General features: G+C 44.6%; 1 protein-coding gene across 1 annotated transcript; it reads right to left on the bottom strand.

Annotated features, from left to right (window-relative positions):
* LOC142488117 (uncharacterized) lies at nt 1–24,171 on the bottom strand. Its single transcript, XM_075588490.1, has 5 exons — nt 23,969–24,171; nt 23,212–23,374; nt 5,777–6,095; nt 1,485–1,562; nt 1–1,121 (listed from the first exon to the last, which is right to left on the bottom strand). The coding sequence occupies exons 1-5, from the start codon at nt 24,169–24,171 to the stop codon at nt 1–3; spliced, it is 1,884 nt and encodes a 627-aa protein (XP_075444605.1).
* Nucleotides 24,172–24,454: the final 283 nt, after the last annotated feature.

Genomic DNA, 24,454 nt, shown 5'->3' with positions numbered 1-24,454 from the left:
TTATTTTTTTTGTTCCTTTTGCGAGCGAGTAACAGGCCTGCTTGTTGTCTCTTGAATTTTCCTTTTTCTTTTGCCACCAACTTTAGGCACAACAGAGCCACTTTGAGTGGCCTCTGGCACTTCACGGGCAGGGCTTGTGGCCAGTGACTGTTCACCTACGGGGCTTGTGGCCAGTGACTCACCTACAGGGCTTGTGGCCAGTGACTCACCTACAGGGCTTGTGGCCAGTGACTCACCTACAGGGCTTGTGGGCAGTGATTCACCTACAGGGCTTTTGGGCAGTGATTCACCTACAGGGCTTTTGGGCAGCGATTCACCTACAGGGCTTTTGGGCAGCGACTCACCTACAGGGCTTTTGGGCAGCGACTCACCTACAGGGCTTTTGGGCAGCGATTCACCTACAGGGCTTTTGGGTAGTGACTGTTCACGGACAGGGCTTGTGCCCAGTGACACATGTGAGCAAGTTGGTAGACACTGCACAAGTGATGGTTGGTCTGTTTCATGTGTGTCTTTTGTTGTTTTTGACCAAAAACTGGTCAGTAGTAACTGCTTGTATTTTGTTTTTGTGGGCTCCTTTGTAGGTGTCAGCTGCTGATTTTGTACAGATGGCAGTGGTAGTATGTCGTCAGGAACCTGCACAGCAATCTCTGCTACTTGACCGGTAACATTTGGGCCTGGTGAATGAATATCAGATGAATGTGGTGAAAACTGACCTGCATGAACAGATCCTGGCTGGGAGGTGTTGAATTGTGGTACATTAGTCATTCTCCAGTAATTAGCTTGTGTTTGCTGAACAACTAATGCTTCGAATGAGGTGTTGATTTTTTGCAACTGTTTAGGCACTTCAATGAAGACTCTGTGGAGATGTGCCAATTGTGATACTGTTTCTTCCTGCAGTCCAATCATCCTTTCCAGCACTGTCATCATGTCTGAATGGCGACGATTTTCTGCGTCCACTATTTTTCCCTCTGAAGCTACAATTGCATCGTATGTGGAAGTTGATGGACGATTTGGCGGTACAACAGTTTCTATTGGCACCTCTTCATGGTCACATGATTGTATTTCAGTCTCTTCTGTGGCGTCATCCTCATCATACTCATCATCCTCATCACCATGATGTTCTAAAAAGAAATGTACACATTATTAAATGGCATGTTAATGTATGCTGTGTTACTATGTAATTGTACTATGTCCTAAGTAACACCTAACATGTTAGCATACGTTTTATAACCTCATTAAAAACTACCTTGACTTACGAATAATGTTTGGACTCAGTATGAAATATGAATGAATGAAAAGTTGCTCTAAACTCAGAAGTCCTACATGATAATTAACATCACTAACACAATACATGTTGCCTTACACTTAATTTTCACTGACACTAAGTAATCCTATTTAAAGAAGATGTGCAAAACAAATACTGCACATGACAACATAACATATAGAAGAGCACATATTATATGGCCAGCAAATGATACACTCACCTTCTAGTAGTGTTGAGCTGGCTGACCCAGGTGAAGACACTTGTTCCATCTCAGGTGACACATGTCCTCCAGGGGCAACTATATATAACAATAACATAAGTTTTACATTTACATGTGTAAATATTGAACAAACACTTATTGTATGTTCTGTATTTATGATTAACTAACAACATCAGTTCCTTAACCGAAAATGTGTGTGAAAGTGAACATAAATAGTTGTAATAACACTGTACATGCCTGTGTACTTAGAATTTTTGAGTTCCCTAACATACAACATACTATGTTTCTGCAGTAATGCGTGAGGATAAATAGATTAAATGAGTACATAAAAATCATATGTTGTGTAGTGATATCAGTATCATAATGTACATAACTATCATGAGATGACCATTCACAATGGTTATCATGAAGGTGGTCATATTGCAAAAAGTGTTGTTTTTGGTAGAGGATATGTGTGGTACATTAATCGAAGATGTGGCACACCTGAATGTGGCTGTGACTCAACAAGACAACACATGCAGTGTGTGATAATGTGTCTTTCATAGTAGTTCAACTATAGATATGAGTGAACTAATGTGTGACGTACGCTTTGATAAGTAATGAGTTGTTGGGGCATTTAGTAGCTAGAGTTAAGCTTTCAAATGAGTGTGATTAACTTCAGTTGTGCTATTCAGGTTGTAAGAAAGGTATTCCCTTCCCCAAAAAGCCTAATCAGCCACACCTTTCAATGACTTGAAACAGGTGCAAATGGTGTGAACTAAGTTGACCGTGAAATGAGGCTGTAATTAGTGTGTGTGCTGAACCCCACCCCCTCTGTTGAAGTGTATGCTGTGATGAGATATTAATTGCAGCTGCTTTAACACAATGGTAGATGAGCTAAGTAGTCATCTGCAGTGTTTAAGTTATGAAAACAATGACATAACATATGATACGTGTGCCTCATTATGCTGTCTGTATATGACATAAAGCAAAAATGGACCTTTTCATAAGCAACTATAGATGTGTTAGTGCCAGTGATGTTTGTAGGCCGTTACATGCAATTTCTTTGATGCATGCTTAAAATAGGCAGTAATGTCATGTTTGTCGGAGTAAAATCAATAAAATACACAATAATATGATACATATTTCTGTTCTGTACCTGTAGCTACTAATAATTTCTCATGAACATGTGTTACACGTGTACTACCCTGTTGTTCCCCATCTTCGCCCACCATCAATTGCTTCCACTGCAGCTATGCATTTTGGGAATTCACATGTAAATGAGCACGCAATGGCACGTGCTATATTAGTTACTGCTTTTAGTAGGACTACTACATATATGTCTATTTTGAGATATATATATACAGAATCAGACATATACATATATAGATGCAGGTATGCTTATATTGTGAAGACAGTATAAAAAGCAGTGTAACTATGCAAAATAACTGTAAGCAACGACACGCCTAGTACAGTAATATTTATCACCTGCTGGAAATTGTGACGGATAAATTCCAATGTCACGGTCACCAGCCAAGCCTTCCACGACGACGGTAAGTAATTTTGGCCGAAGCAGCTCCTCCAATGGAGTCAATATGAGACGTTGTGGTGTGGGCCCACCTCCAGTGCCAGTAGCATGCACGCGTTGGTCTTGTATTTTCTTTTTCAATTTGGACCTAATATCATCAAATCTTTTCCGACAATGATACTTGTCCCTGACACTATTCCCACAGGCATTGACACCAATGACTATTGTGTCCCACATTTCTTTTTTGCTTGCTGCACTTGTCCGCCCTTGAAAAACATATAAAAGATATGAGGTAAATGAATAATAATATAAGCACCAGTTTCCTACACTGCTAGCTGTTCCAAGTGATAGCAAACATGCTGTTTTATGTGTAATATGTGCAGCACATGAGCATTCACTACTAAACCTATACATGTAAGCAAGGTTGCATTCATATTGTATGCAGTTCTGGCAAATTGACCGCCTGTGTTTATTTGTCCTTGTAAGGCATGATAAAAAGCTGTGTTTCCACACTAATGAACATAGAAAGATATTGTGTACCCATATTTGCATATGAACAAAACTCAGATGACCTAGGATCACATGTATTTGAATAATAAATGTAAAGTTACACTTACCTACTAAATGTCCATATATACTGTCATAGTGCTCCAGAATGCCAGTGACAAGAGCCCTATTTTCCTGGTCATTGAAGCGAGGATTACGTGGCTTCTCCACACGTTTTTTCCGAGCAGGTTTAGGGTCAGAGCTTGGCTGGTGCTGACTGGACTCTCCTTCTTCCAATGGAAGAGCCTCCAAAAGCTGGCCACCAGCAAGCACGCCACCACCATCCACCCCATCAGCAACTGCGCCACCAGCAGCACTCCCAGCACCAGCACTCCCACTCCTAGCACCAGCACTCCCACTCCTAGCACCAGCACTCACACTCCTAGCACCAGCACTCACACTCCTAGCACCAGCACTCACACTCCTAGCACCAGCACTCCCAGCACCAGCACTCCCACTCACAGCAACAGCACTCCCACTCCCAGCACCAGCACTCCCACTCACAGCAACAGCACTCCCACTCCCAACAACAGCACTCCCACTCCCAACAACAGCACTCCCACTCCCAGCAACACCACTCGCAGCACCAGCACTCCCACTCCCAACAACAGCACTCCCACTCCCAGCAACACCACTCGGTGCACCAGCAACATCACTCCCCTGAACAGAACGTTCACTCCGACGCGTACTCGCACGAGTAGCACTCCCACTCCCACCAGCATCACTCTTCCCACGCTTTGCGGGCATACTTCCAGCACTCACAAAAAACAGACAAGAAATGTACAGGCAATCACACGACCCACTTCCACATATAAAACAAGACAAAGATGTAAACAAAACAACAAAGGACAAAGCTCACCCAATACACAACAAGTCTCTCAGTCAATATGCAAATGTTCAATCGTCCAGCTCTGTGCGTCTCTCTCTCTCTCACTCCCAACAACACAGAGAATGATTAGCAGTACACGTTGCCTTTAAATATGGCGCGCAATCAAAAACATGCTTGTTTCGCCTGATTCAGCAAGATTTGTGATTGTGCAACCTAACAGCACCCCGCCACGCACGCCGATACACCTGTGTGTGATCGGCTCATCATCGTGAGAGTGGGCGGATTTGTTTTCGGGTTGATTTTGAATGTATTCGGCACTTACTGCATACGGAGAGGGAAAAACGCCAATAACATGACTAATCGATAAGCTTGCCGATTTCACATAATCGTCGCTTACTGCATGAGGCCCTATGTCTACTAGTACCTCCTCTTCTTCCTCTAGTCCTGTTTTTCTCTTTTTGTAGTTTAGAGGCGGTATAGGGTCCACATAGGATTTTTTTATTTCCACTTCTGGGAAGATATGGTTCCTTTCCTTCCTCCATTCTAAAAAACAGCATTGTGTTTTATTTGCAGGTGTGGGTAAGGGTGTGTATGAAACACTTTCTGCCTCACTTTCTGATTCAATATCGGTGAGCACAGTGTATTTATTATTTGTAACAATACTCGCTTGTTGTGATTTAATCAATGCGTCATATCGTTCTTTTGCTTTTTTTTGTTGGAGATAAAGATTTTTATCATGTGTAGGTAATTTAACCTCCATAATTGGTGTTGGAATTAAAATGCTATTACTTGGTCTTTTAGACTCATAATTAGACCCATTCTGAGCTGTTTTACCCCTATGGGCTCTTCCAGTTTTTTCACCTGTGTGTGGGTTATCTTGCTTGACACACAGAAGACATATCACACCGCTCACTAATTTTAGTTTAAATGTTTTGCTTAAATCTATTTATATCATAAATGGGTGCAACCTATGTACAATAGTTAATAGTATTAACAATTGGGTGAAGATTGTGACGCATCACAAGATCACTCACAGAGTGTACATTTATGGTGCACACCACACTAAATATTTTATTATTTGTGAATATATAAAGTGAAACACAAAAGTGATAAAGTGAAAAATAAAAAATAATTAAAACTGACACATGGTATTAATGTAGCTGATTCCTGCTCAATTGTATGTAGGTAATGATTATGTGATTACACAATACTATATAATATATGGTGTTAACCTATCCTCCTGCTCAAGTTGATAAATCAAGAGTATTGCACACAGTTAATAACTCTGAAATCTGGCAGTCAAGCTCATATATCTATCCCCCAGCATCTAGATGGATGATACATAAAGTGAAACAAAATAACACATGTGACTATATTCACAAATAATAAAATATTTAGTGTGGTATGCACCATAAATGTACACTCTGTGAGTGATCTTGTGATGCGTCACAATCTTCACCCAATTGTTAATATTATCTTGCTTGGCAACTGTTTTGTTATTTTCTAATTTTTTAGTTTTGTTCTCTTTTGATTTTTTATTCCAGGTGCGCTCAATTCCCGTATCATAGTCATTTTTATCCCTGAAAAATTTCCTTTGCTTATTTTGGACTATTTCCAGTTCCATCTGGTCTAGCCTTTTTTTAATTATGGTAGGCTCCAGTAAAAGCAATTCATTGCTATCTTTAAAAGGCTCCAATTGGCCTTGTAAATCTGAAATTTGCTCATCTAGCTGAATTAAAGATTTTTTGCGATGATAGATTAATAGTTTCATTAGGGAGAAAGAACATAAATCTAAAGTTTGTTCCACTCCTTCATGAAAACAACATTGTGTGTATCAGATGTAGGTGATTTAGAAACTCTAAAACCTCTAGGGATGCGATGAATTTCCAAATATTTGCTCAATGTAGTAACCTCCCACCATTGTCTACTTTCTATGGTGATGGTTCTCTCCAACTGAGACATGGCCACATACCTCCCCCTTCTCAAAGACCCCTTGGACTTATATAAAGCTGATCTAGAGGTCTTGCTCAACACCGGCATGGAAAATAAGGCAATCACTACAGAAGAAGCTGAGTATTTATTTATTCAGTTTCCACGCACCCCTTTATTTTATTTTATACCCAAAGTTCATAAAAATATCACTGCACCACCGGGTAGACCTATTATTTCTGGTATTTCATCTTTTTCCTCAAATTTATCACATTTTATTGATTATCATTTACAGCCAATTGTAGCAAGTGGCAGGTGTTATTTAAGGGACACGACCCATATCCTTCAAGTTCTGCGGGAACTGGAGTGGCAGCCCAACTATATACTTGTAACAGCGGATGTGACATCTTTATATACGGTCATTGACCATGAGTTGGGCTGCAGGGCAGTGTCCCGAAAATTAGACTTGGCCACTCAACTGACACCAGTTAAAAAACAGTTTCTGGTGGGAGTATATATTACATTTTAACTCATAATTATTTTACGTTTAATTCTCAATTTTATAACCAGGTGTGCGGAACCGCCATGGGCACCAGGTTTGCCCCAAGTTATGCCAACATATTTATGGATAGTTGCGAAAAAGATTTTTTTTGGAACAACTGTCCTTTTGAGGTAAGCCTGGTGCTCTGGAAACTTTATATAGATTATGTAATTTTCATCTGGTCTGGCGGTGAAACACAATTAGAGACTTTTTTCACTTATCTTAATCACAATGATAGAAACCTTAAGTTTACTTTCAAATCTAGCACTGATCACATTGATTTTTTAGATTTAAATATTTATAGCACTAATAATACCCTACACACCAAGACATTTTTCAAGCCGGTGCAGACCAACACCTATTTAAGGGCTGACAGCTCAAATGATCCATCTTGGATCAGAAATATTCCAGCGGGGCAGTTCCTCCGCCTGAGACGCAATTGCTCAGGTATTGAGGCTTTCGCGTCTCAGGCTGAGGAACTTAAGCAGAAATTCGTTGAAAGAAATTATCCAGAGAGTCTCTTGAATGAAGCAATAGAAAAGGTAACCAAACTGGAAAGGGATGATCTGCTTAAATATAAAGAAAGAAAGAAAAAAGATAAACAAAATAAGTTTCATCAGATGGTACCATTCATTACGCAATATAATGAGATGGCACCTAAGATTAAACAGATCATTAAGAAGTATTGGCCAATTCTCCTAAGGGATAATACCCTAGCCGAAATTCTCCCACCAAAACCTACTATCATCTTTACAAAAGCCACAAATTTAAAATCCAAATTGGCTCCAAGTTGCCCACTAAACTATTCCAAACAAGCTGCTAAGTTGGAAAAAGGTTTTTTTAAATGTACAAAATGTTTGGCATGTTCGCATAGCTGTACCACCAAGACTTTTACATCTAATGTAACTGTAACGGGTATTCCACCCCACCCAATCGCATATATATTGTGGGTGAGTAGAACATGTAGTGTTACCGGTGTGGTGCATATACCTGCAGGCTCACAGGAGGTCTGAGCCTCCGCTAATGAGAGCCTGGGGTGAATCCTCTGGAACGGATCTTCTTTCAGCGCCTCCACCTATGTAGGATTCTAGGGAAGTGTAGAATGACCCTACATAGGAACCCAATCAGAAACCACACACACAGTGATTATATAATAACTAAGGACTTTACTTATGAACATAGAACATACGTGTATACTACATTAGTAACCTGTGTCCCTCTCTAGAGGAAACACCTATTGCGTCGCGCAGGACGCTTCCCAAATATCAGTGAACCCACCCATTGTCCAAAACCCCACCCAATGTTCCACACTCCCCCAGAGAGGCAATGGGTGACTGCGCAGTCACAGTTAGCTAAGGGCCCGGTGGTGCACTTATATATTGATACCTTCAGAGCACTCCGATGCTCGGGCCTGCAACACTCTTCTCAAAGGGTCAATCGGCGAGGACTCCTCCAACCGAACTCCTGCACTTGTGGACCGCTAGGGCGGTCCCCTCGGGAACCCAGTCTCTGTGGACCCCAACGTGGGTCCAACCGCTTTCCGGGAACAGCAACCGCCGCTCTTTCCCTATCTATCTAACGGGCAGTAGCGTGACAGGAACCCTAACCTAGGGCTTGTCCCTGATATACCGCAACCTGAGGTGACTTGGGGAAAACTCCTAGGGCCTGTGGAGTAATAACCTGCCCCTCTCCCCTAGCTACCCAAGTCCTATCTGTAACTCACTAACTACTCCTAACTCCTAACACTAACACGCCTGCAGCCGACACACAGCTCTCACAATCAGCCTGCAGACAGTAACACACGCTGCACACACACTGCACTCATTACATGCAGCGTCACATGCAACACTCAACACAGCAACCTGGAACCCGCAGCAATAACCCACTGCACGCACTCTATGCCTAGTTGTCAGTGCGCACAGCACTACCCGCTGTGGCACTGCCAAACCTGCACCTTACACACACTAAGGGTGACCTCCCTATCTAGGGCCGTCCCTTTTCAGTTACCCACTAACCTGGTGGGGAGTTGGGGCCTACCGGGAGGGTGTGGGTACCTATCTGGATGCAGGAGCTGCACTTACTCCCTGCATCCTTCCTTCCCCTTCAGCTCCGCTGCTCCAACTGACGTGACCAAAGCCCGGGAAATGTATCTATTCTCCCGGGCTGAGAATCCTCCAGCCCTATTGGCCGCTATGAGGCACCTGGTGCCTGTCTCCCTATGCCTCCTGGGAGTTATAGTTCCCAGGAGGCTGCTATACCATTGGGGCCGCATGCGCGCTTCTCCCGCGCATGCGCGAATGCCTAATGGCCGCCTCAAGCTCTCCCTATGCTTCCCTACTCTCGCACGACCTCCTAAGAGCTGCCTTAGCTCCCTACCCCTATCTGCGCATGCGCGACCTATCTGGGGCTCTCCTGATGCTGGGCCATCCCTGCGCATGCGCAAGCTAATGCGCAATGGCGGCGCCCTATCCGCCCGGCTCCGAGAGCGCCGGGAGCCCTGTAACGCACGTGCGGCCTTGGCAACCGGCCGCACGCGTCCCCGGCAACCCCCGAGCCGGGACCTGACCGCCCTCTCCCCTGCCATCGCCGAACGGAGCCGCCATTGGACGCGGCGGCCCCCGCGATCGGCAGTCAGGTGAGGGGGGTGCGGACGTGCTGGGGAAACCTGGCTCCACTGTTAGCACAATATTTATCCTATCAGGTCCTTTATTAACTGCCACACAACTTATATGATATATTTACTCCAATACCCTTGTGGCTTACAATATGTTGGGCGAACAAGTAGAACGTTCCAACGGAGAGTATATGAGCACATATACAATATAAAAAAGGGGTTAGCAACCCCTAGTGTGTCCCACCACTTTCTCACACACCATAATCAAAATCCTAAGGGGCTAATGTGTCAGGCCATTGAGACCATTCAAGCCAGTTCAAGAGGGGGGAATATATTGCAGAGATGCAGTGTGCGTGAGGCATACTGGATCTATGAATTACAGACTCTCTCTCCAAGAGGTCTTAATATTGATTTTGAGTTAGGAGCTTTTTAATAATAATATGATATCATTAGGTTAAAGTACATGCAAACATTTGTTTTTAGTTATATGGTTGTTTTATGTTGTCATGTGTAGATGATTGTTGTATATTGCTAATTGTGTTTTCTGTTTCATCCAAAGCTGTTTAAATGTCATTGTTTTGTATACCGTGTGTCAAGTAGGTATCACTTTAAGGAATGTCTTAATTGATTGGCCAATCAGAACAGTCTTATATGGATATATACTAGGGCACCACTGACATGACTCATATCCCCTGAGGAAGTGTGCGCAAGCGCACGAAACGCGTAGGGTTTTTTCATTACTGTTGGACGTTTGTACGTGAAGAGAGCAGAGAGAGCTGAGTGCTGATTCCCTGGAGCAGAATTAAGAAGAACCTCCGCTCGAAAATCCCGCCGACCTGTGACAGAGTATCCGGTATTTGGCCTCCGGTGACGTCACTTCCGGTTTCGAGGAGCACGGCGTTTGGAGGAACGTTGCGGTTAATTCAACTTCTCAGCCCAGGAAGGACAGATTACATTCGCCTATTCGGCGCTCATTGCCTGTGTTCTAGAGCCGTCTTGTGAGTAGCTTTCCAGTTTTACTCTACCGGATTGGCTCGATTAGTGTTGCATCGTCCCACATTTTATTATTTTATAGTTGTATTAAACAATTTTTATTTTCAGCTTTGCGTTTGTGAGTCTTGTCTGTGCAGGTTTGTGAGTCTATGTCTGTGATTTTTTGTTAGCTGTGTTGCACTAAATTCTGTTTTTTTCATTCCATGTTCCATACCAAACGGAGGATATCACATCTGGTCATCCCTTGATTACAAGATTGCATCATTGGGACTTGAACTTTTTCATCTGGATATCCAGGACTAATACCTAATTGGACACATTAGGCGCCAGTATCGCTTTCTTTTTTGTCTCTGTTATCTCTGATTGTACTATCAGTGTTCCACCAGGCTGCCTCAGACCCCATAGGGGTTGCTCTTAATTAGAGTTTAATTATCATCAATACCTCATTAGCGCTATTCTACATCACCCCTTTTTTTCTTCCACCTATTTGAGGGACAATAGCTTCCACCCGACACACACTAAGCATGCAACAATCTAGAGTCAAGCCATACGATACAACCGGATATGCTCCGACACAGCAGACAGAGGCCAGCGGATTACAACCCTGAGATCTGATTTCATAAACCGCGGCTATAACCACAGAATTGTAGACCACCAAATCCAAAAAGCCACCAGAATACCAAGAAGTGATCTCCTTGAATACAGACAGAAAGAGACAAGCGACAAGGTACCTTTGGTGGTCACAAATAACCCACACCTAGAAGCCCTACGCAAGATCGCGAGGGAACTACAACCCATTCTCCAGGAAGATACAAGACTGCAACAGGTCTTCCCTGAAACTCCCTTATTATCATACAGAGAACCCCCTAATCTCAAGAAAATTATGGTGAGGAGTAAAGTATTCAACAGTTCAACTGAATGCGTGACAAGACCATGCCAGGATGCAAGATGCAAAACCTGTGCAATACTCCACACAGCAGGCACAAAACCAATACCCAAAGGAATTTGGAGTACAAAATCAGAGGAGGGTTCACCTGTTCAAACAGCAATGTCGTGTGTCACGGTAACTTATGACAAGATATAACAAACACCAAATATCTGGGTTGAACTGAACGAGGCTTAGATTTAATAAAATATATTTATTCCTTAAAAAGGTGAACACAGCAATATAGTACAATTAACATGCAAGAAGGTAACACTTACTTAGGGTTGGGGAATGGAGAAGTATCAGCTAGCATTTCTCCAGCAATCCGGTGACATTCAAGGTGAAATCAGAAGTACAAGAACTGTAGGGTTGACACAGGTTATATACCTTTGTAACCCTATCCTTAACATTGAACACAGACTATTGGGGAACACTTATCTGTACCCAATCCCTACCGTGGGAACACAGTTTAACCCATGCCCCCCAGCTAGTTAGCCCATGCGTACTGGGACTCTGAGGGTCTTATTTCTGTAGCCCCATAATTAACTCAGGGGCGACGACCAGTCTACCAGATGAAGTATCTGGCAGGATCTTCATTGTTTGTAGGTGTAGATATAACACTTACAAACCACTCCAGTTTGATGCGTCTCCGCCCTCAGGTAAACAATTAGAGTGGCAGAGTTTTTTGATCAGTACTTGTTCCTAGACTTTGGGTCGCCCCCCCTGACCATTTGCATTCCTTTGTGTGAAGGAGACTGTGCGGGTTTTTATCCCCGCCTGGAAATACAATATTAAAGTTACAACACAGCCATATTAAAATATCCGGTTCCGTTTGGTCCAGCGGGTCCAAACTTTCCAGATCTTAATGCCGGAACTGAGACATAATATGATCCAAGTTTCAGCCCACTGCGACCTTCAGAACAGGAGATACACAAATACAACTTAAACTGTTTCATATTTTAATTCAAAATTCTCAGCTGTAAATGAAATCACAGTTTTTCACTAAATCCCCATTGAAAAACAACGGGCTCCGCCGCCATAGACTTTCAACGGTAATCCGTCGGGTTGGTCAGAGAGGGTCAAGGATGGTTCTGCAGCCATGCCGGAGCAGTGACTACAGGCACCCGAAACCCTGGAACTCTGGACCCTCCAGAACCGGAGATATGGGATATGATGTGTAGGGTTTCGGACTTAGCCATTTTCTCATGCTGCTTCTGCCACCGCCATTGGAACCTATGGCGCGACCCGCTCTGCCAGCACGACCCTTTCCGGGGGTCCTGAATTCTGGGACCCGATGGTGGTCGATTGAGGGGAGGCCTAGGAACAAGGGGCAAAAATAATTTTATTTCTGGGTGCCCTAGAACCTAAGATTCCCACGCCACTTGACGTTGACCTTGACTAATCAGTGATGACAGCTCTCTTTCAGACAATGTATCCGCTTTGCGGTTTCGCGGTTTGGACGGCTGCCAACTCGTTCCTGGAAAGCGCCGTCGAGGAATCTCCATTGAAGTCAATGAGCTCATTGATTTACAATGGGAAACCGCCGCTCCTCCTCTTGGACGCCATCTGCTGGTCTTCGAGGGAAACAGGTCCAAAATAGCTAGATCCGCCATTGAAACGAATGGAGCTCCAATGGCGGCCTATGGGTCCCTGCAAAATGGTGCCTGAAAAGGCGGGACAATTAAACAAAGGGCTATAGTCACTATACAACTATTAACCTTGCCCTCCCTAATGGGGAGATGGGCACTGCTGGCATTCTTAACGAAGTCAGTCTCAGAGGGATAGTCCTGACGTGAAAGTCCATCAGCATTGCTGTTTTCACTACCCTTTTTGTGCTAAATAGTAATCTCAAACTCTTGCAAGGCCAAGCTCCACCTTAGCAACTTGGCATTCTCCCCTGATGCCCTCTGCAGCCAACTCAGGGGGTTGTGGTCTGTGAGGACCATGAAAGCCCTTCCAAACACATAGGGCTGGAGTTTCTTGAGTGGCCACGCACTCTTTCTCAATGGTGGCATAGGCCACCTCTCTGGGGAGTAGTTTTCGGCTTAGGTACACCACAGGGTGCTCTCTGCCATCGTCCCCCACCTGGCTCAACACAGCCCCAATGCCATAGTCCGAGGCATCAGTCTGTATAAGGAAATGTTTGGTATAGTCCGGGGCAGCCAGTATGGGGGCCCCAGCAAGCGCAGTTTTCAGGGCCTGGAAAGCAGTTTTACAGGCAGGAGTCCAGGTGATAAGCACAGGCAGTTGCTTCTTAGTCAAATCAGTAAGCAGTTTAGCCACGGCGCTGTACTGTGGGACAAACTTCCTATAGTACCCTGCGGTGCCCATAAATGCCATGACCTGTTTCTTGGTTTTTGGAACAGGCCACTGAACTATGGCTTCTACCTTGGCTGGCTCTGGTTTGAGGTGCCTTCCGCCCACCCTGTGCCCTAAGTACACCCTCTGCCATCCCTACCATGCACTTAGTGGGTTTCAAGGTAAGCCCAGCCTCCCTGATCCTATCCAGCACCGCAGCTACATGTCCTAAGTGGGAGTACCAGGAATTACTGAAGATAGCGATGTCATCTAAGTAAGCCCTGGCATAGCTCTGAATCCCTTCCAGTAACCTATTGACCAGGTGTTGGAAGGTAGCCGGGGTATTCTTCATCCCAAATGGCATCACCAAAAACTCATAGAGGCCACTTGGAATGATGAATGCTGACTTCTCCCTAGCCTCCAGGGTCAGTGGGATTTGCCAATAGCCTTTGCTCAAATCCATAGTGGTCAGATACTTTGCCCCCGCGAGTTCATCCAGTAACTCATCCATGCGGGGCATGGGGTAGGCATCTGACACCATCCCAGCGTTGAGCAAGCGGTAGTCCACACAAAACCGGGTGGTCTTGACCTCTGCTGACACTCTATAAGCGTGCTTATGCAGTGGCTGCAGATCCCTGTGTGCACTGGGTGTTTTGTGAGATGTGTGGTCCCTGGCATGTCAGTGAAGAGGGCCCTAAACTTAGCTAGCATGTCCCTGGCTTCTACCCGCTGCCTAGCACTCAACTGTGCTCCTATCTCTACCTGCTCCACAGTGTTTCCCTGCCTAGCCTCCCCTAGGAGATCAGGCAGAGCATTGCTCGCTGGATCCTCCAGCATTGGGCTACAAATGGCCATTACTGCTCCCATACTCGGTGCTCTGTATTCTTTCAGCATATTGATGTGATATGTCTTATGCCTCTCAGGCTCTACCTGTACAACGTAGTTGTACTCATTCACCTTTCGGATAACCGGGTACGGTCCCTACCAGGCAGCCATCAACTTGTTCTCCCGAGTGGGTTTGAGAACAAGCACCTGCTGACCTGGGATGAATTCGCTGCTACGGGCATTCCGGTCATACCATTGCTTTTGCTTGGTCTGAGCGGCCCTGTGGTGGTCCTGGGCCACCCCCATGAGCATCTCTAACCGGTCTCGGAGATCTACTACATACTGGATCACTGAAGCATCAGTAGCAGTAGCCTCCCTTTCCCATCCCTCACGGAATAGGTCCAGAGGTCCACGTACCCTGCGGCCATATAGTAGCTCGAAGGGGGAGAAGCCTTTAGATTCCTGCGGTACCTCTCGGTAGGCAAACAGCAAGTGCTGTTAATGAATCTCCCAGTCTTTCCCCTCCGCCTCTATAAAGGTCCGAAGCATCTGCTTCAGGGTACCGTTAAACCTCTCACATAATCCGTTTGTCTGGGGATGGTAAGGGGTAGTGCGCTGGTGCTGTACACCGCATGCATCCCAGAGACGATGTAACAGTTCACTCATGAACTGCGACCCCTGATCGGTTAGGATCTCACTAGGGAAACCTACCCTAGAAAAAATGTTCAGCAAAGCTGCTGCTACTGTCTTGGCATCTCTGGTGCCAAGCGCTACCGCCTCAGGGTACCGGGTGGCAAAATCCACCACCGTGAGGATGTAGCGCTTCCCTGACCTGCTAGGAATCATAAGGGGTCCTACAAGATCCATCGCTACTTTCTGGAAGGGTTCCCCTATTATCGGTAGGGGTTTCAGGGGTGCCTTCACATGGTCGCCCGCCTTACCCACTCGCTGGCAGGCATCACAAGAGCGGCAGAAATTGACCACATCTCTAGATTTCCCCGGCCAGTAGTAACGCTGTAATAACTGGGCTCACGTTCTGTTGACCCCCTGATGTCCCGCTAATGGAATAGAGTGAGCTAACCGTAACAGTTGCTGTCTGTACCCCTGGGGCACTACTAGCTGTCATTACCGGTCAATCCCTCCTCTATCCTGGGTTCCCTTCTTCTCTATACAGGAGTCCCTTATACCATAGGCAGTGCTCAGTGCCTTCCCCTGCCTGAGATTCGAATGCCTGAAGTCTCATGCCGGCCAAAGTAGGGTCTGTCTTCACTGCCTCCCTAAACTGGACTCCTAATTCTGGCCACCCCCCAGTCATGTCATTGTCCGGAGAATGGGGATGGGTGAGGGGAAACAGTAAGTCAATCTGTGGTTGCAACTGATCCTGGCTTACCTCCCCAGGCTCCTCTGCACCCTCCGCTAACGTTGGTCCCAAAGGCTGGGGGACTGGCGCCGCCGCCATTGCCGCCGCCTGGCTCTGGGTAACCGCCGCCACTGCAGCGGGTTTAGGCACTTGGTCATAGGTGCAGGTCATCGGACCCAGATCGTTGCCAAGAAGAACTTCAGCATCCAAACCGGGTAAAACCCCCACCTCCCGCACACTCTGGCCCTCCCCCAATCCAAAAAGATTCTGGCCACTTGCAGGAAACGTGGCTCTCTGTCGGCCACAGTGATCTGTATCCCAGGGCCTGGGAGTAATTCCTCTGGCCGGACCATATCAGGTCGGACCAGGGTCACTGCAGCTCCTGAATCCATCAAGCTGACTGCTTGCCGGTCACCGACTGTGACCGGGGTGAGATGTCTGCTCCGGCCATCCATCTGCTGCAGGTCCGAGCTGAGATGTCCTCCGCTCCTGGCTTTAGGTACCGATGAAACCGGGACAGGTGTGGCATGGGACGTCTCGCTGGGAGTTGGTTCCATGACCGGTCCGGAGTCTGTGGTGGAAGCCACCCGCATGCGGGCTGCCGGCTTCGCAGCTGGGGTGCGTTGCCCCTGATGGGGTCCGCCGGAACCTGGTCTGATGTGACCAGGGCGGTTGCAGTTGTAGCACCGGCGCTCGTGCCGGAGCTCCCCCGCCTTCGGTGGACTGCTGCCCGCATGCGGCCTCTGAGTCCATTGGGGGGTATTGGCAGACTTTTTGGCCGGTGCCGCCGCCACATCCGCCTTGGCTACTGCTTTGGCGGGCATCAGGGCTCGGCTAGCCACATAGTCGTCTGCAAGCCTCGCCGCCTCCTGGTAAGTTTTGGGCTTCTTGTCGTACACCCAAGCCCTCACCGCTGGCGGGCACTGCTGCATGAGCTGCTCCTGAAAGATGAGGTCCAGCAGGTGGTGGTAAGTCCATACCTCATAGCCCTCCACCCAGCGTATCCCGTACAAAGCCATGCAGGTCACGTAGGTAACATAGGACTCCTGGGGCTGCCTCTCTTCCTGCCAGAATTTACCCCGGTAGGCTTCAGGGGTAAAACCGTACTTAAACAATAACAGTTCTTTCAGGTGGTCATAGTCATCAGCATACTCATCTGGAAGCGCCATCATCGTTTGCTTAGCCAAACCGGACAGTAAGGGACAGTAAGGGGTCCAAACGTGCAATCCGATGCAAAGTTCTTTAGAAAGCTGTCGATCTGATCAGTACCTTCCACGAACTTGGTGAGATTGTGCTGATCCAGTTTGAGTTCATCTTTGTTGGGTTGGACAGGGGAGCAATAAGCGGGTCTGTTCACTGCCATAGTGATAAACTGCAGCCGTTCCTCCGGTGTCCCTCTGTCTCCCCATGCAGTAATCAGTGCCAACATTTCAGGGGTGAACGGACTGGTAGCCGCAGCAACCAGTACCCCTACTGTTGCATTGTTCCCAGGAGGTGCACTCATTCCCTCCCCGGGATTCTGCCGCCCCGGCACTGGGTTCCTTCCCTGACCTCCGGGTGGCTGTATAAGGGCAAGCTGAGCCATATCCTGAGACTCTGCAAGCCGGGCTTCATAGTCACCGATTGCGTCAACCATGTTTGCGACCTCCTGGTTCTCATAGGGCAGTCCATATTCACGGCACTTGTCCTTCAGCTGGGTTCGGGTCCTCAGGTTGGATGAGCCTTCAGCCACGCTCATGGTTCACGGTCGCAGCAGTGAGGTGGTGTTACAACTTGTGTTAACAGTTGCACTACTGTGTGTTCAATATCTTTAGTCCCAGGAACTCGCAATTCCCTTCGAGTTCCCACTATATTACAGGGTCCCGCAGTACACTGTAATACAGGTTCAGTTCAATCCAGCCGCTGCCACCAGTTAGTTATATTGCTTGTCACGGTAACTTATGACAAGATATAACAAACACCAAATATCTGTATTGAACTGAACGAGACTTAGATATAATATAATATATTTATTCCTTAAAAAGGTGAACACAGCAATATAGTACAATTAACAGGCAAGAAGGTAACACTTACTTAGGGTTGGGGAATGGAGAAGTATCAGCTAGCAATTCTCCAGCAATCCGGTGACATTCAAGGTGAAATCAGAAGAACAAGAACTGTAGTGTTGACACAGGTTATATACCTTTGTAACCCTATCCTTAACATTGAACACAGACTATTGGGGAACAATTATCTGTATCCAATCCCTACCGTGGGAACACAGTTTAACCCATGCCCCCCAGCTAGTTAGCCCATGCGTACTGGGACTCTGAGGGTCTTATTTCTGTAGCCCCATAATTAACTCAGGGGCGACGACCAGTCTACCAGATGAAGTATCTGGCAGGAACTTCATTGTTTGTAGGTGTAGATATAACACTTACAAACCACTCCAGTTTGATGCCACTCCGCCCTCAGGTAAACAATTAGAGTGACAGAGTCTTTTGATCAGTACTTGGTTCCTAGACTTTGGGTCGCCCCCCCCCTGACCATTTGCATTCCTTTGTGTGAAGGAGACTGTGCGGATTTTTATCCCCGCCTGGAAATACAATATTAAAGTTACAACACAGACATATTAAAATATCCGGTTCCGTTAGGTCCAGCAGGTCCAAACTTTCCAGATCTTAATGCCGGAACTGGGACATCATATGATCCACGTTTCAGCCCGCTGCGACCTTCAGAACCGGGGATACACAAATACTACTTAAACTGTTTCATATTTTAATACAAAATTAAAAATTCATATTTTAATACAAAATTCTCCGCTGTAAATTAAATCACAGTTTTTCACTAAATCCCCATTGAAAACAACGGGCTCCGCCGCCATAGACTTTCAACGGTAATCCGCCGCCATTGGTGGCTATGGGAATCCACCGCCATAGACTTTCAACGGGGCATCGCTGCCGTTGAAGCCTATGGGGTTTCTCCGCCATAGCCGGTCAATGGGGACCGGCCGCCATCGAAGTCTATGGGAAAAACTCACGAACCTTTAAGGTGGTCCATACTCCGTCGGGTTGGTCAGAGAGGGTCAAGGATGATTCTGCAGCCATGCCGGAGCAGTAACTACAGGCACCCCAAACCCTGGCCCTCTGGACCCTCCAGAACCGGAGATATGGGATATGATGTGTAGGGTTTCGGACTTAGCAGTTTTCTCATGCTGCTTCTGCCACTGCCATTGGAACCTATGGCGCAACCCGCTCTGCCAGCATGACCCTATCTGGGGGTCCTGAATTCTGGGACCCGATGGTGGTCGAGTGAGGGGAGGCCTTGGAACTAGGGGCAAAAATAATTTTATTTCTGGGTGCCCTAGAACCTAAGATTCCCACGCCACTTGACGTTGACCATGACAAATCAGAGATGACAGCTCTCTTTCAGACAATGTATCCACTTTGCGGTTTCGCGGTTTGGACGGCTGCCAACTCGTTCCTGGAAAGCGCCGTCGAGGAATCTCCATTGAAGTCAATGAGCCCATTGACTTACAATGGGAAACCGCCAGTCCTCCTCTCGGACGCCATCTGCTGGTCTTCGAGGGAAACAGATCCAAAACAGCTAGATCCGCCATTGAAACGAATGGAGCTCCAATGGCGGCCTATGGGACCCTGCAAAATGGTGCCTGAAAAGGCGGGACAATTAAACAAAGGGCTATAGTCACTATACAACTATTAACCTTGCCCTCCCGGATGGATCCGTGTGTGTGTGTGTGTGTGTGTGTGTGTGTGTGTGTGTGTGTGTGTGTGTGTGTGTGTGTGTGTGTGTGTGTGTGTGTGTGTGTGTGTGTGTGTGTGTGTGTGTGTGTGTGTGTGATGCCGACACTGACATTATAATGTAACATGGGTACCGGGGAACATACATTTTCCTGACATGACAAGGGGTAAGCCACATTCCTGGATCGCAGTCCAGTTAACCCCTTGCCTCCCTGGTGAGGTCAGGGGGTGGCCATATGGGATGCAACCCCTTTAATACCGGGCCAACCTCCCTCTCCCTCTACATCGTGTACCTCATCATGTGCATAAAATGTCCAGGGGGCTGCTACTATGTAGGTGAGATGGGACAGGGGCTAAACAAAAGAATGAGTCTGCATCGCCACAGCATCACAAGCGGAACCAGAGATAGTCCTGTCGGCGAACATTTCTTTGACTCTGGCCACAAGATGAACGATCTGAAGGTGGCCATACTCAAAGGTAATCTCAGAACCCCGAAGTAGAGATGGCTGCATGAATACAAATTTATGCAACTATTTGGGACACTTAGCGATGGCCTAAATCGAGACTGAAATGTTATGAGTGATTACTGACATGAGAGAACTCTCTGCCCATGAGTGCTAAGGCCATGTCCATACATACTGCACAACATATATATATGCTGTCTCTTACACATACACTATATGTAATTCCATATCTATATACCAATAGGGACCACGTAGTTTCCACACACTATTGTAGTTATGCCACAGCCTCTTACACTTCCATACCTACCCACAACATTGATATACACCCCCACTCCACACACACACACATTTTGTAAAGCGCTGTGTACACTGCGGGCTCTTTACCTATTTATATTCACATACACACACACATGCTCTTACACCACTGACATTATCACCTCTAGCCATAAAACTGCACAGGGGAGGGATTGTCTTCCATCACAGATCATATTCCAGTATGCACGTTTTTAAGTTTAAAACCCTTTTTAGCTTCATGCATTGTTACATCGCCAGAAGAAGAGATCGAAAGCTTGCAAGAATAAAAGCATTTCGTTAGCCACATAACGGTATTGTCTATTCATTTTTGAGATATATATATATCATTATATTTTTATTTTTTTCACCAAATAATTTTCACATTTACCTCAATTGGTAACTTTTGCGCTTGCACTTGCACAGATATATTACATTTTATCACTTCATTCAATTTGTTCACTGCATAGGATTATTTTGTGTGTGAGAGTGCTGGGCTGCCATGTCTTTTGGAGTTGTAGTCTTTTTGGATTTACGCCCGGTGGACAATTGCAGCACTACAGCCAGAATAAGGTTCATGAGGGCAGGTTTTCTGATTAATAGATTTATAGTGTTATATCTTGTGTTAATTTGTATCCTATTTTTCCTTAGCTATACAGTATGCTACTTTAACCTTTTATTGTGTTTTTTTTGTACCCTGGTTTTCACAGATTTTTCACAATTTTTATATTTTTTCTCATTTGTTCCCCATTTAGTCATAGTTTTTAAGATCTTTAAATATATTTGAAATATATTCAGATACAGTAGACATTAGTCTTTAACACAAGGCTTACAAGATGACAATAAGTCTCAAGGTCACACGGCCACACAAGCAGGAAAAACGCACCCTGCTCGTGTGACCGTGAAAGAATTTAGCAGCGCTTGTCAGCACAGACCCATCCGCTTTATAGTATAGCAAAGGAGGAAAACACGGAGCACTAGGTCCAAACTGGCATTGCCAGAAAAAGTGCAAGGATGCGTTCCCAAAATAAAAAGCTTGTTTAATGGATCAAGAACAACAGACACACACCAACGCGTTTTGGACTATTACTAGTCCTTTATCAGGGTGAATAAAATACTTACCCCCTGGAGTGTTATTTATGTGAATTAAGAACTCATCCACACCAATCGCCGACACTTCCGCATGTGTCACGTAATCGGGACGTCAAGCGTCATCGCGTACTGACGCGTCACATCACGTGTGCGGGACCGGCTCGGAAATACAAGGGAAGCAGTGAGGAGACAAATGGAACATAAACCATGACCACGAGTACCAACAGCTGCCTCCTATGCACTATCCAAGTGGGAAACCACAACACGTCCATACCTGTGACGTCATCACGTCACGCCACGTGGTTATGACTGAGATACGTCATAAATTGTAATTAAAAAAACTTTATTAAACTTCCACACTCCAAGGGGGCAATACCAAGGCAAAGAAAAACATTTAAAAGTTAAAAACAACATACAAAATCATGAAGAAACATAGTAAAAAACAATTAATGTGTTGAAAAAAAAAATATATAATAGACAACCTTTGATATTGAGCATTAATATCATGGTAACGAAGGTTATGCATGGGGTATTGTAATCTTATTTCAGATAAATTTTCAAATATTAAATAACCAATAAATATACAATATTGAACATTTAAATTAAATTAACAAAACTCAAATGCACCTAAAGAAAGTGACATGAGACTGAAAGAGAGCGATTTCATACTTGATACTATTAATAAAATTTGTGCAATCTCAAACATGTCTAATAGTGATTAGATTTGAAAATATATATAAATTATATCCAATAAATCACATAATGTGTAATGCATTAAATAAATAGTATAATATGACATGAGAGAAAGTGCACATTTTTATTCTACGCTCTACAACCGGACAATCTGTAATATGCTATTCAGAATTGCTTTCGAGATTGTGCAATATCACTCATGTCAAAATAATTAATAATTAGGTGAAAGTACACACTTATTGCACAACCTATGATAAGACAATCTGTAATATTTACCAACAATTTTAGACAAGTATACATAAGTAACAACACTTGAAAAAGCATATACAATGGGTATCGGAAAAGATTTTATGTATCAAACAAAAGGGGTCCTATGTCCCAATCAGAATTTAAACCGTATGGGATACGTGTCTGCAATGTAAAAATCCAGTATAGTTCTCTTTTGTTTAAAATATTCAATCTATTTCCCCCTCTGATGGGTTTTGGTATATGTTCTATACCATGGCAAGATAAGTTGTTAACATTGCCCAAATAACAATGTGTAAAGTGATTGGACACTGGATGACTGATATCCTTTATAGCAATGAGGCGCAGGTGTTCAAGTATCCGAACTTTTAAACATCTTATTGTGCATCCTATATATTGCTTCCCGCAACCACATTTGAGCAAATACACCACGTAAGTGGTGTCACAGTTGATAAAGGACTTTATCCGAAAAGTGTTTTTTGTTTTAAATGAGCTAAATTCAGAAGTTTGTTTCATAAATTTACATATTTTACATTTTGAACAACTGTAACTACCTACAGGTAGATTCTTAACAGGTAATTTATCTGTGGTAAACATGCTTGCGGAGACATGGTTAGCAATGGTTTTTGCCCTCCTAAACACGAATCTAGGACCCTCCTCATAAATTGAATGCAATACTGGGTCTGCTGCTAGCACTGCCCAATGTTTCTTAACTATGTTTTTAATAGTCATTGCTTGATTATCGTGTTGAACAATAAAATATGGTGATTGAAAATGTCTATCTTTTCCCTTTTTATTCCTATCCAAAAGATGCGCTCTATCCATCAATTGTACATCATCAAATGCTTTATTAAGATCTTTCTTTGAATATCCCCTAGCTTCAAACCGCCTCATCAGATCAAGGGACTGAATAAGAAAATCATCATTTGTACAAATTCTTTTTAACCGTATTAGCTGACCTTTGGGAATGCCCCTGGTAAGTGATTTAGGATGGCAGCTGTCAACACGTAAAAGTGTGTTGCGTGAATTAGCTTTACGATAAACCGTAGTGGTGATATTTTTGTGCATATCAATGAATAATAATAAATCTAAAAAGTGAATACAGTATGGTGAGAATCATAATTAACGGTGAATTTTAAATTTAAATCATTATTATTAAGGTGCTCAGTGAATAATAAAAGTGAGTGCTCATCCCCATTCCAAATAAAAATAAGATCGTCAATATAACATTTATAAAAAGTGATAAGGTGTCTAAAAGGATTTTTATCTCCAAACACGTGGACCGACTACCACCAACCTAAAAAAAGGTTTGCATAGGAGGGGGCAAAACTTGTGCCCATAGCGGTACCACGCTTTTGGAGATAAAAATCCCCATCAAACATAAAATAATTGTGAGTTAACAAAAACAAAAAATTGTATTGCATTCAAAATAAAAGTGCTTTGTGCCGGTGGTAAATCAGAATGTTGTAAATAAAATCCTTGCACTTTTTCTGGCAATGCCAGTTTGGACCTAGTGCTCCGTTTTTTCCTCCTTTGCTATACTGGTCCTTCTACAGGCGGAGGCACAGTTAACCCGTGGAATCCTGGATACCTGAGGACTTCCTGCTCATCGTGTACACCTATTCCCATGTGAGTCTTTCCAGGTTTACCACAACAGTTCTGGACTGTGTTTACTAAGACTGTTCCATTGTTATAAATGCTCATTACACTGGTCACCGGCAGGTGCTTCACTATCCATACATCCTTACTACTGTGCTTTGTGGGATTTAGTGCCAGTATGCATCTTTTGGACATTCTTCTTGTACATTTATTATTGGGTTAATTCCATTCCACAACGATTTATATATTTTTGTAGTATTTGCTGTATTTCTCTGAGCACCATACAACGTTTTTTTCATTGTATCTGTGTTGTGGGGTAGCTCGAATCAGCATTACATCATTTACAATTAAGCAAGGTGCGTTTATCCCTCTTGCTTTTTTTGTAGTTTTGTGTTGTACAAACAACTTTTATTAGAAACTACATAATGGATCAGAACTCCACAGAAACTGACTTTGAGACTGATACGGACATTCCTGT

The sequence above is a fragment of the Ascaphus truei genome, chromosome 2, assembly GCF_040206685.1.
Source record: "Ascaphus truei isolate aAscTru1 chromosome 2, aAscTru1.hap1, whole genome shotgun sequence".
NCBI lineage: Eukaryota > Metazoa > Chordata > Amphibia > Anura > Ascaphidae > Ascaphus > Ascaphus truei.
The sequence above is the reverse complement of the archived record's forward strand: the minus strand, read 5'-3'. Positions and strand labels throughout refer to the sequence as shown.

Excerpts from the sequence above, each read along its gene's own strand:
- LOC142488117 (XM_075588490.1), bottom strand. The coding sequence starts at position 24,171 with ATGTCCAAAAGATGCATACTGGCACTAAATCCCACAAAGCACAGTAGT. Across the intron at positions 23,375-23,968 it reads GATGAGCAGGAAGTCCTCAG|CTGCCATCCTAAATCACTTA; the intron begins GTATCCAGGATT and ends ACGTGTTGACAG. Across the intron at positions 1,122-1,484 it reads CAGCTCAACACTACTAGAAG|AACATCATGGTGATGAGGAT; the intron begins GTGAGTGTATCA and ends ATTTCTTTTTAG.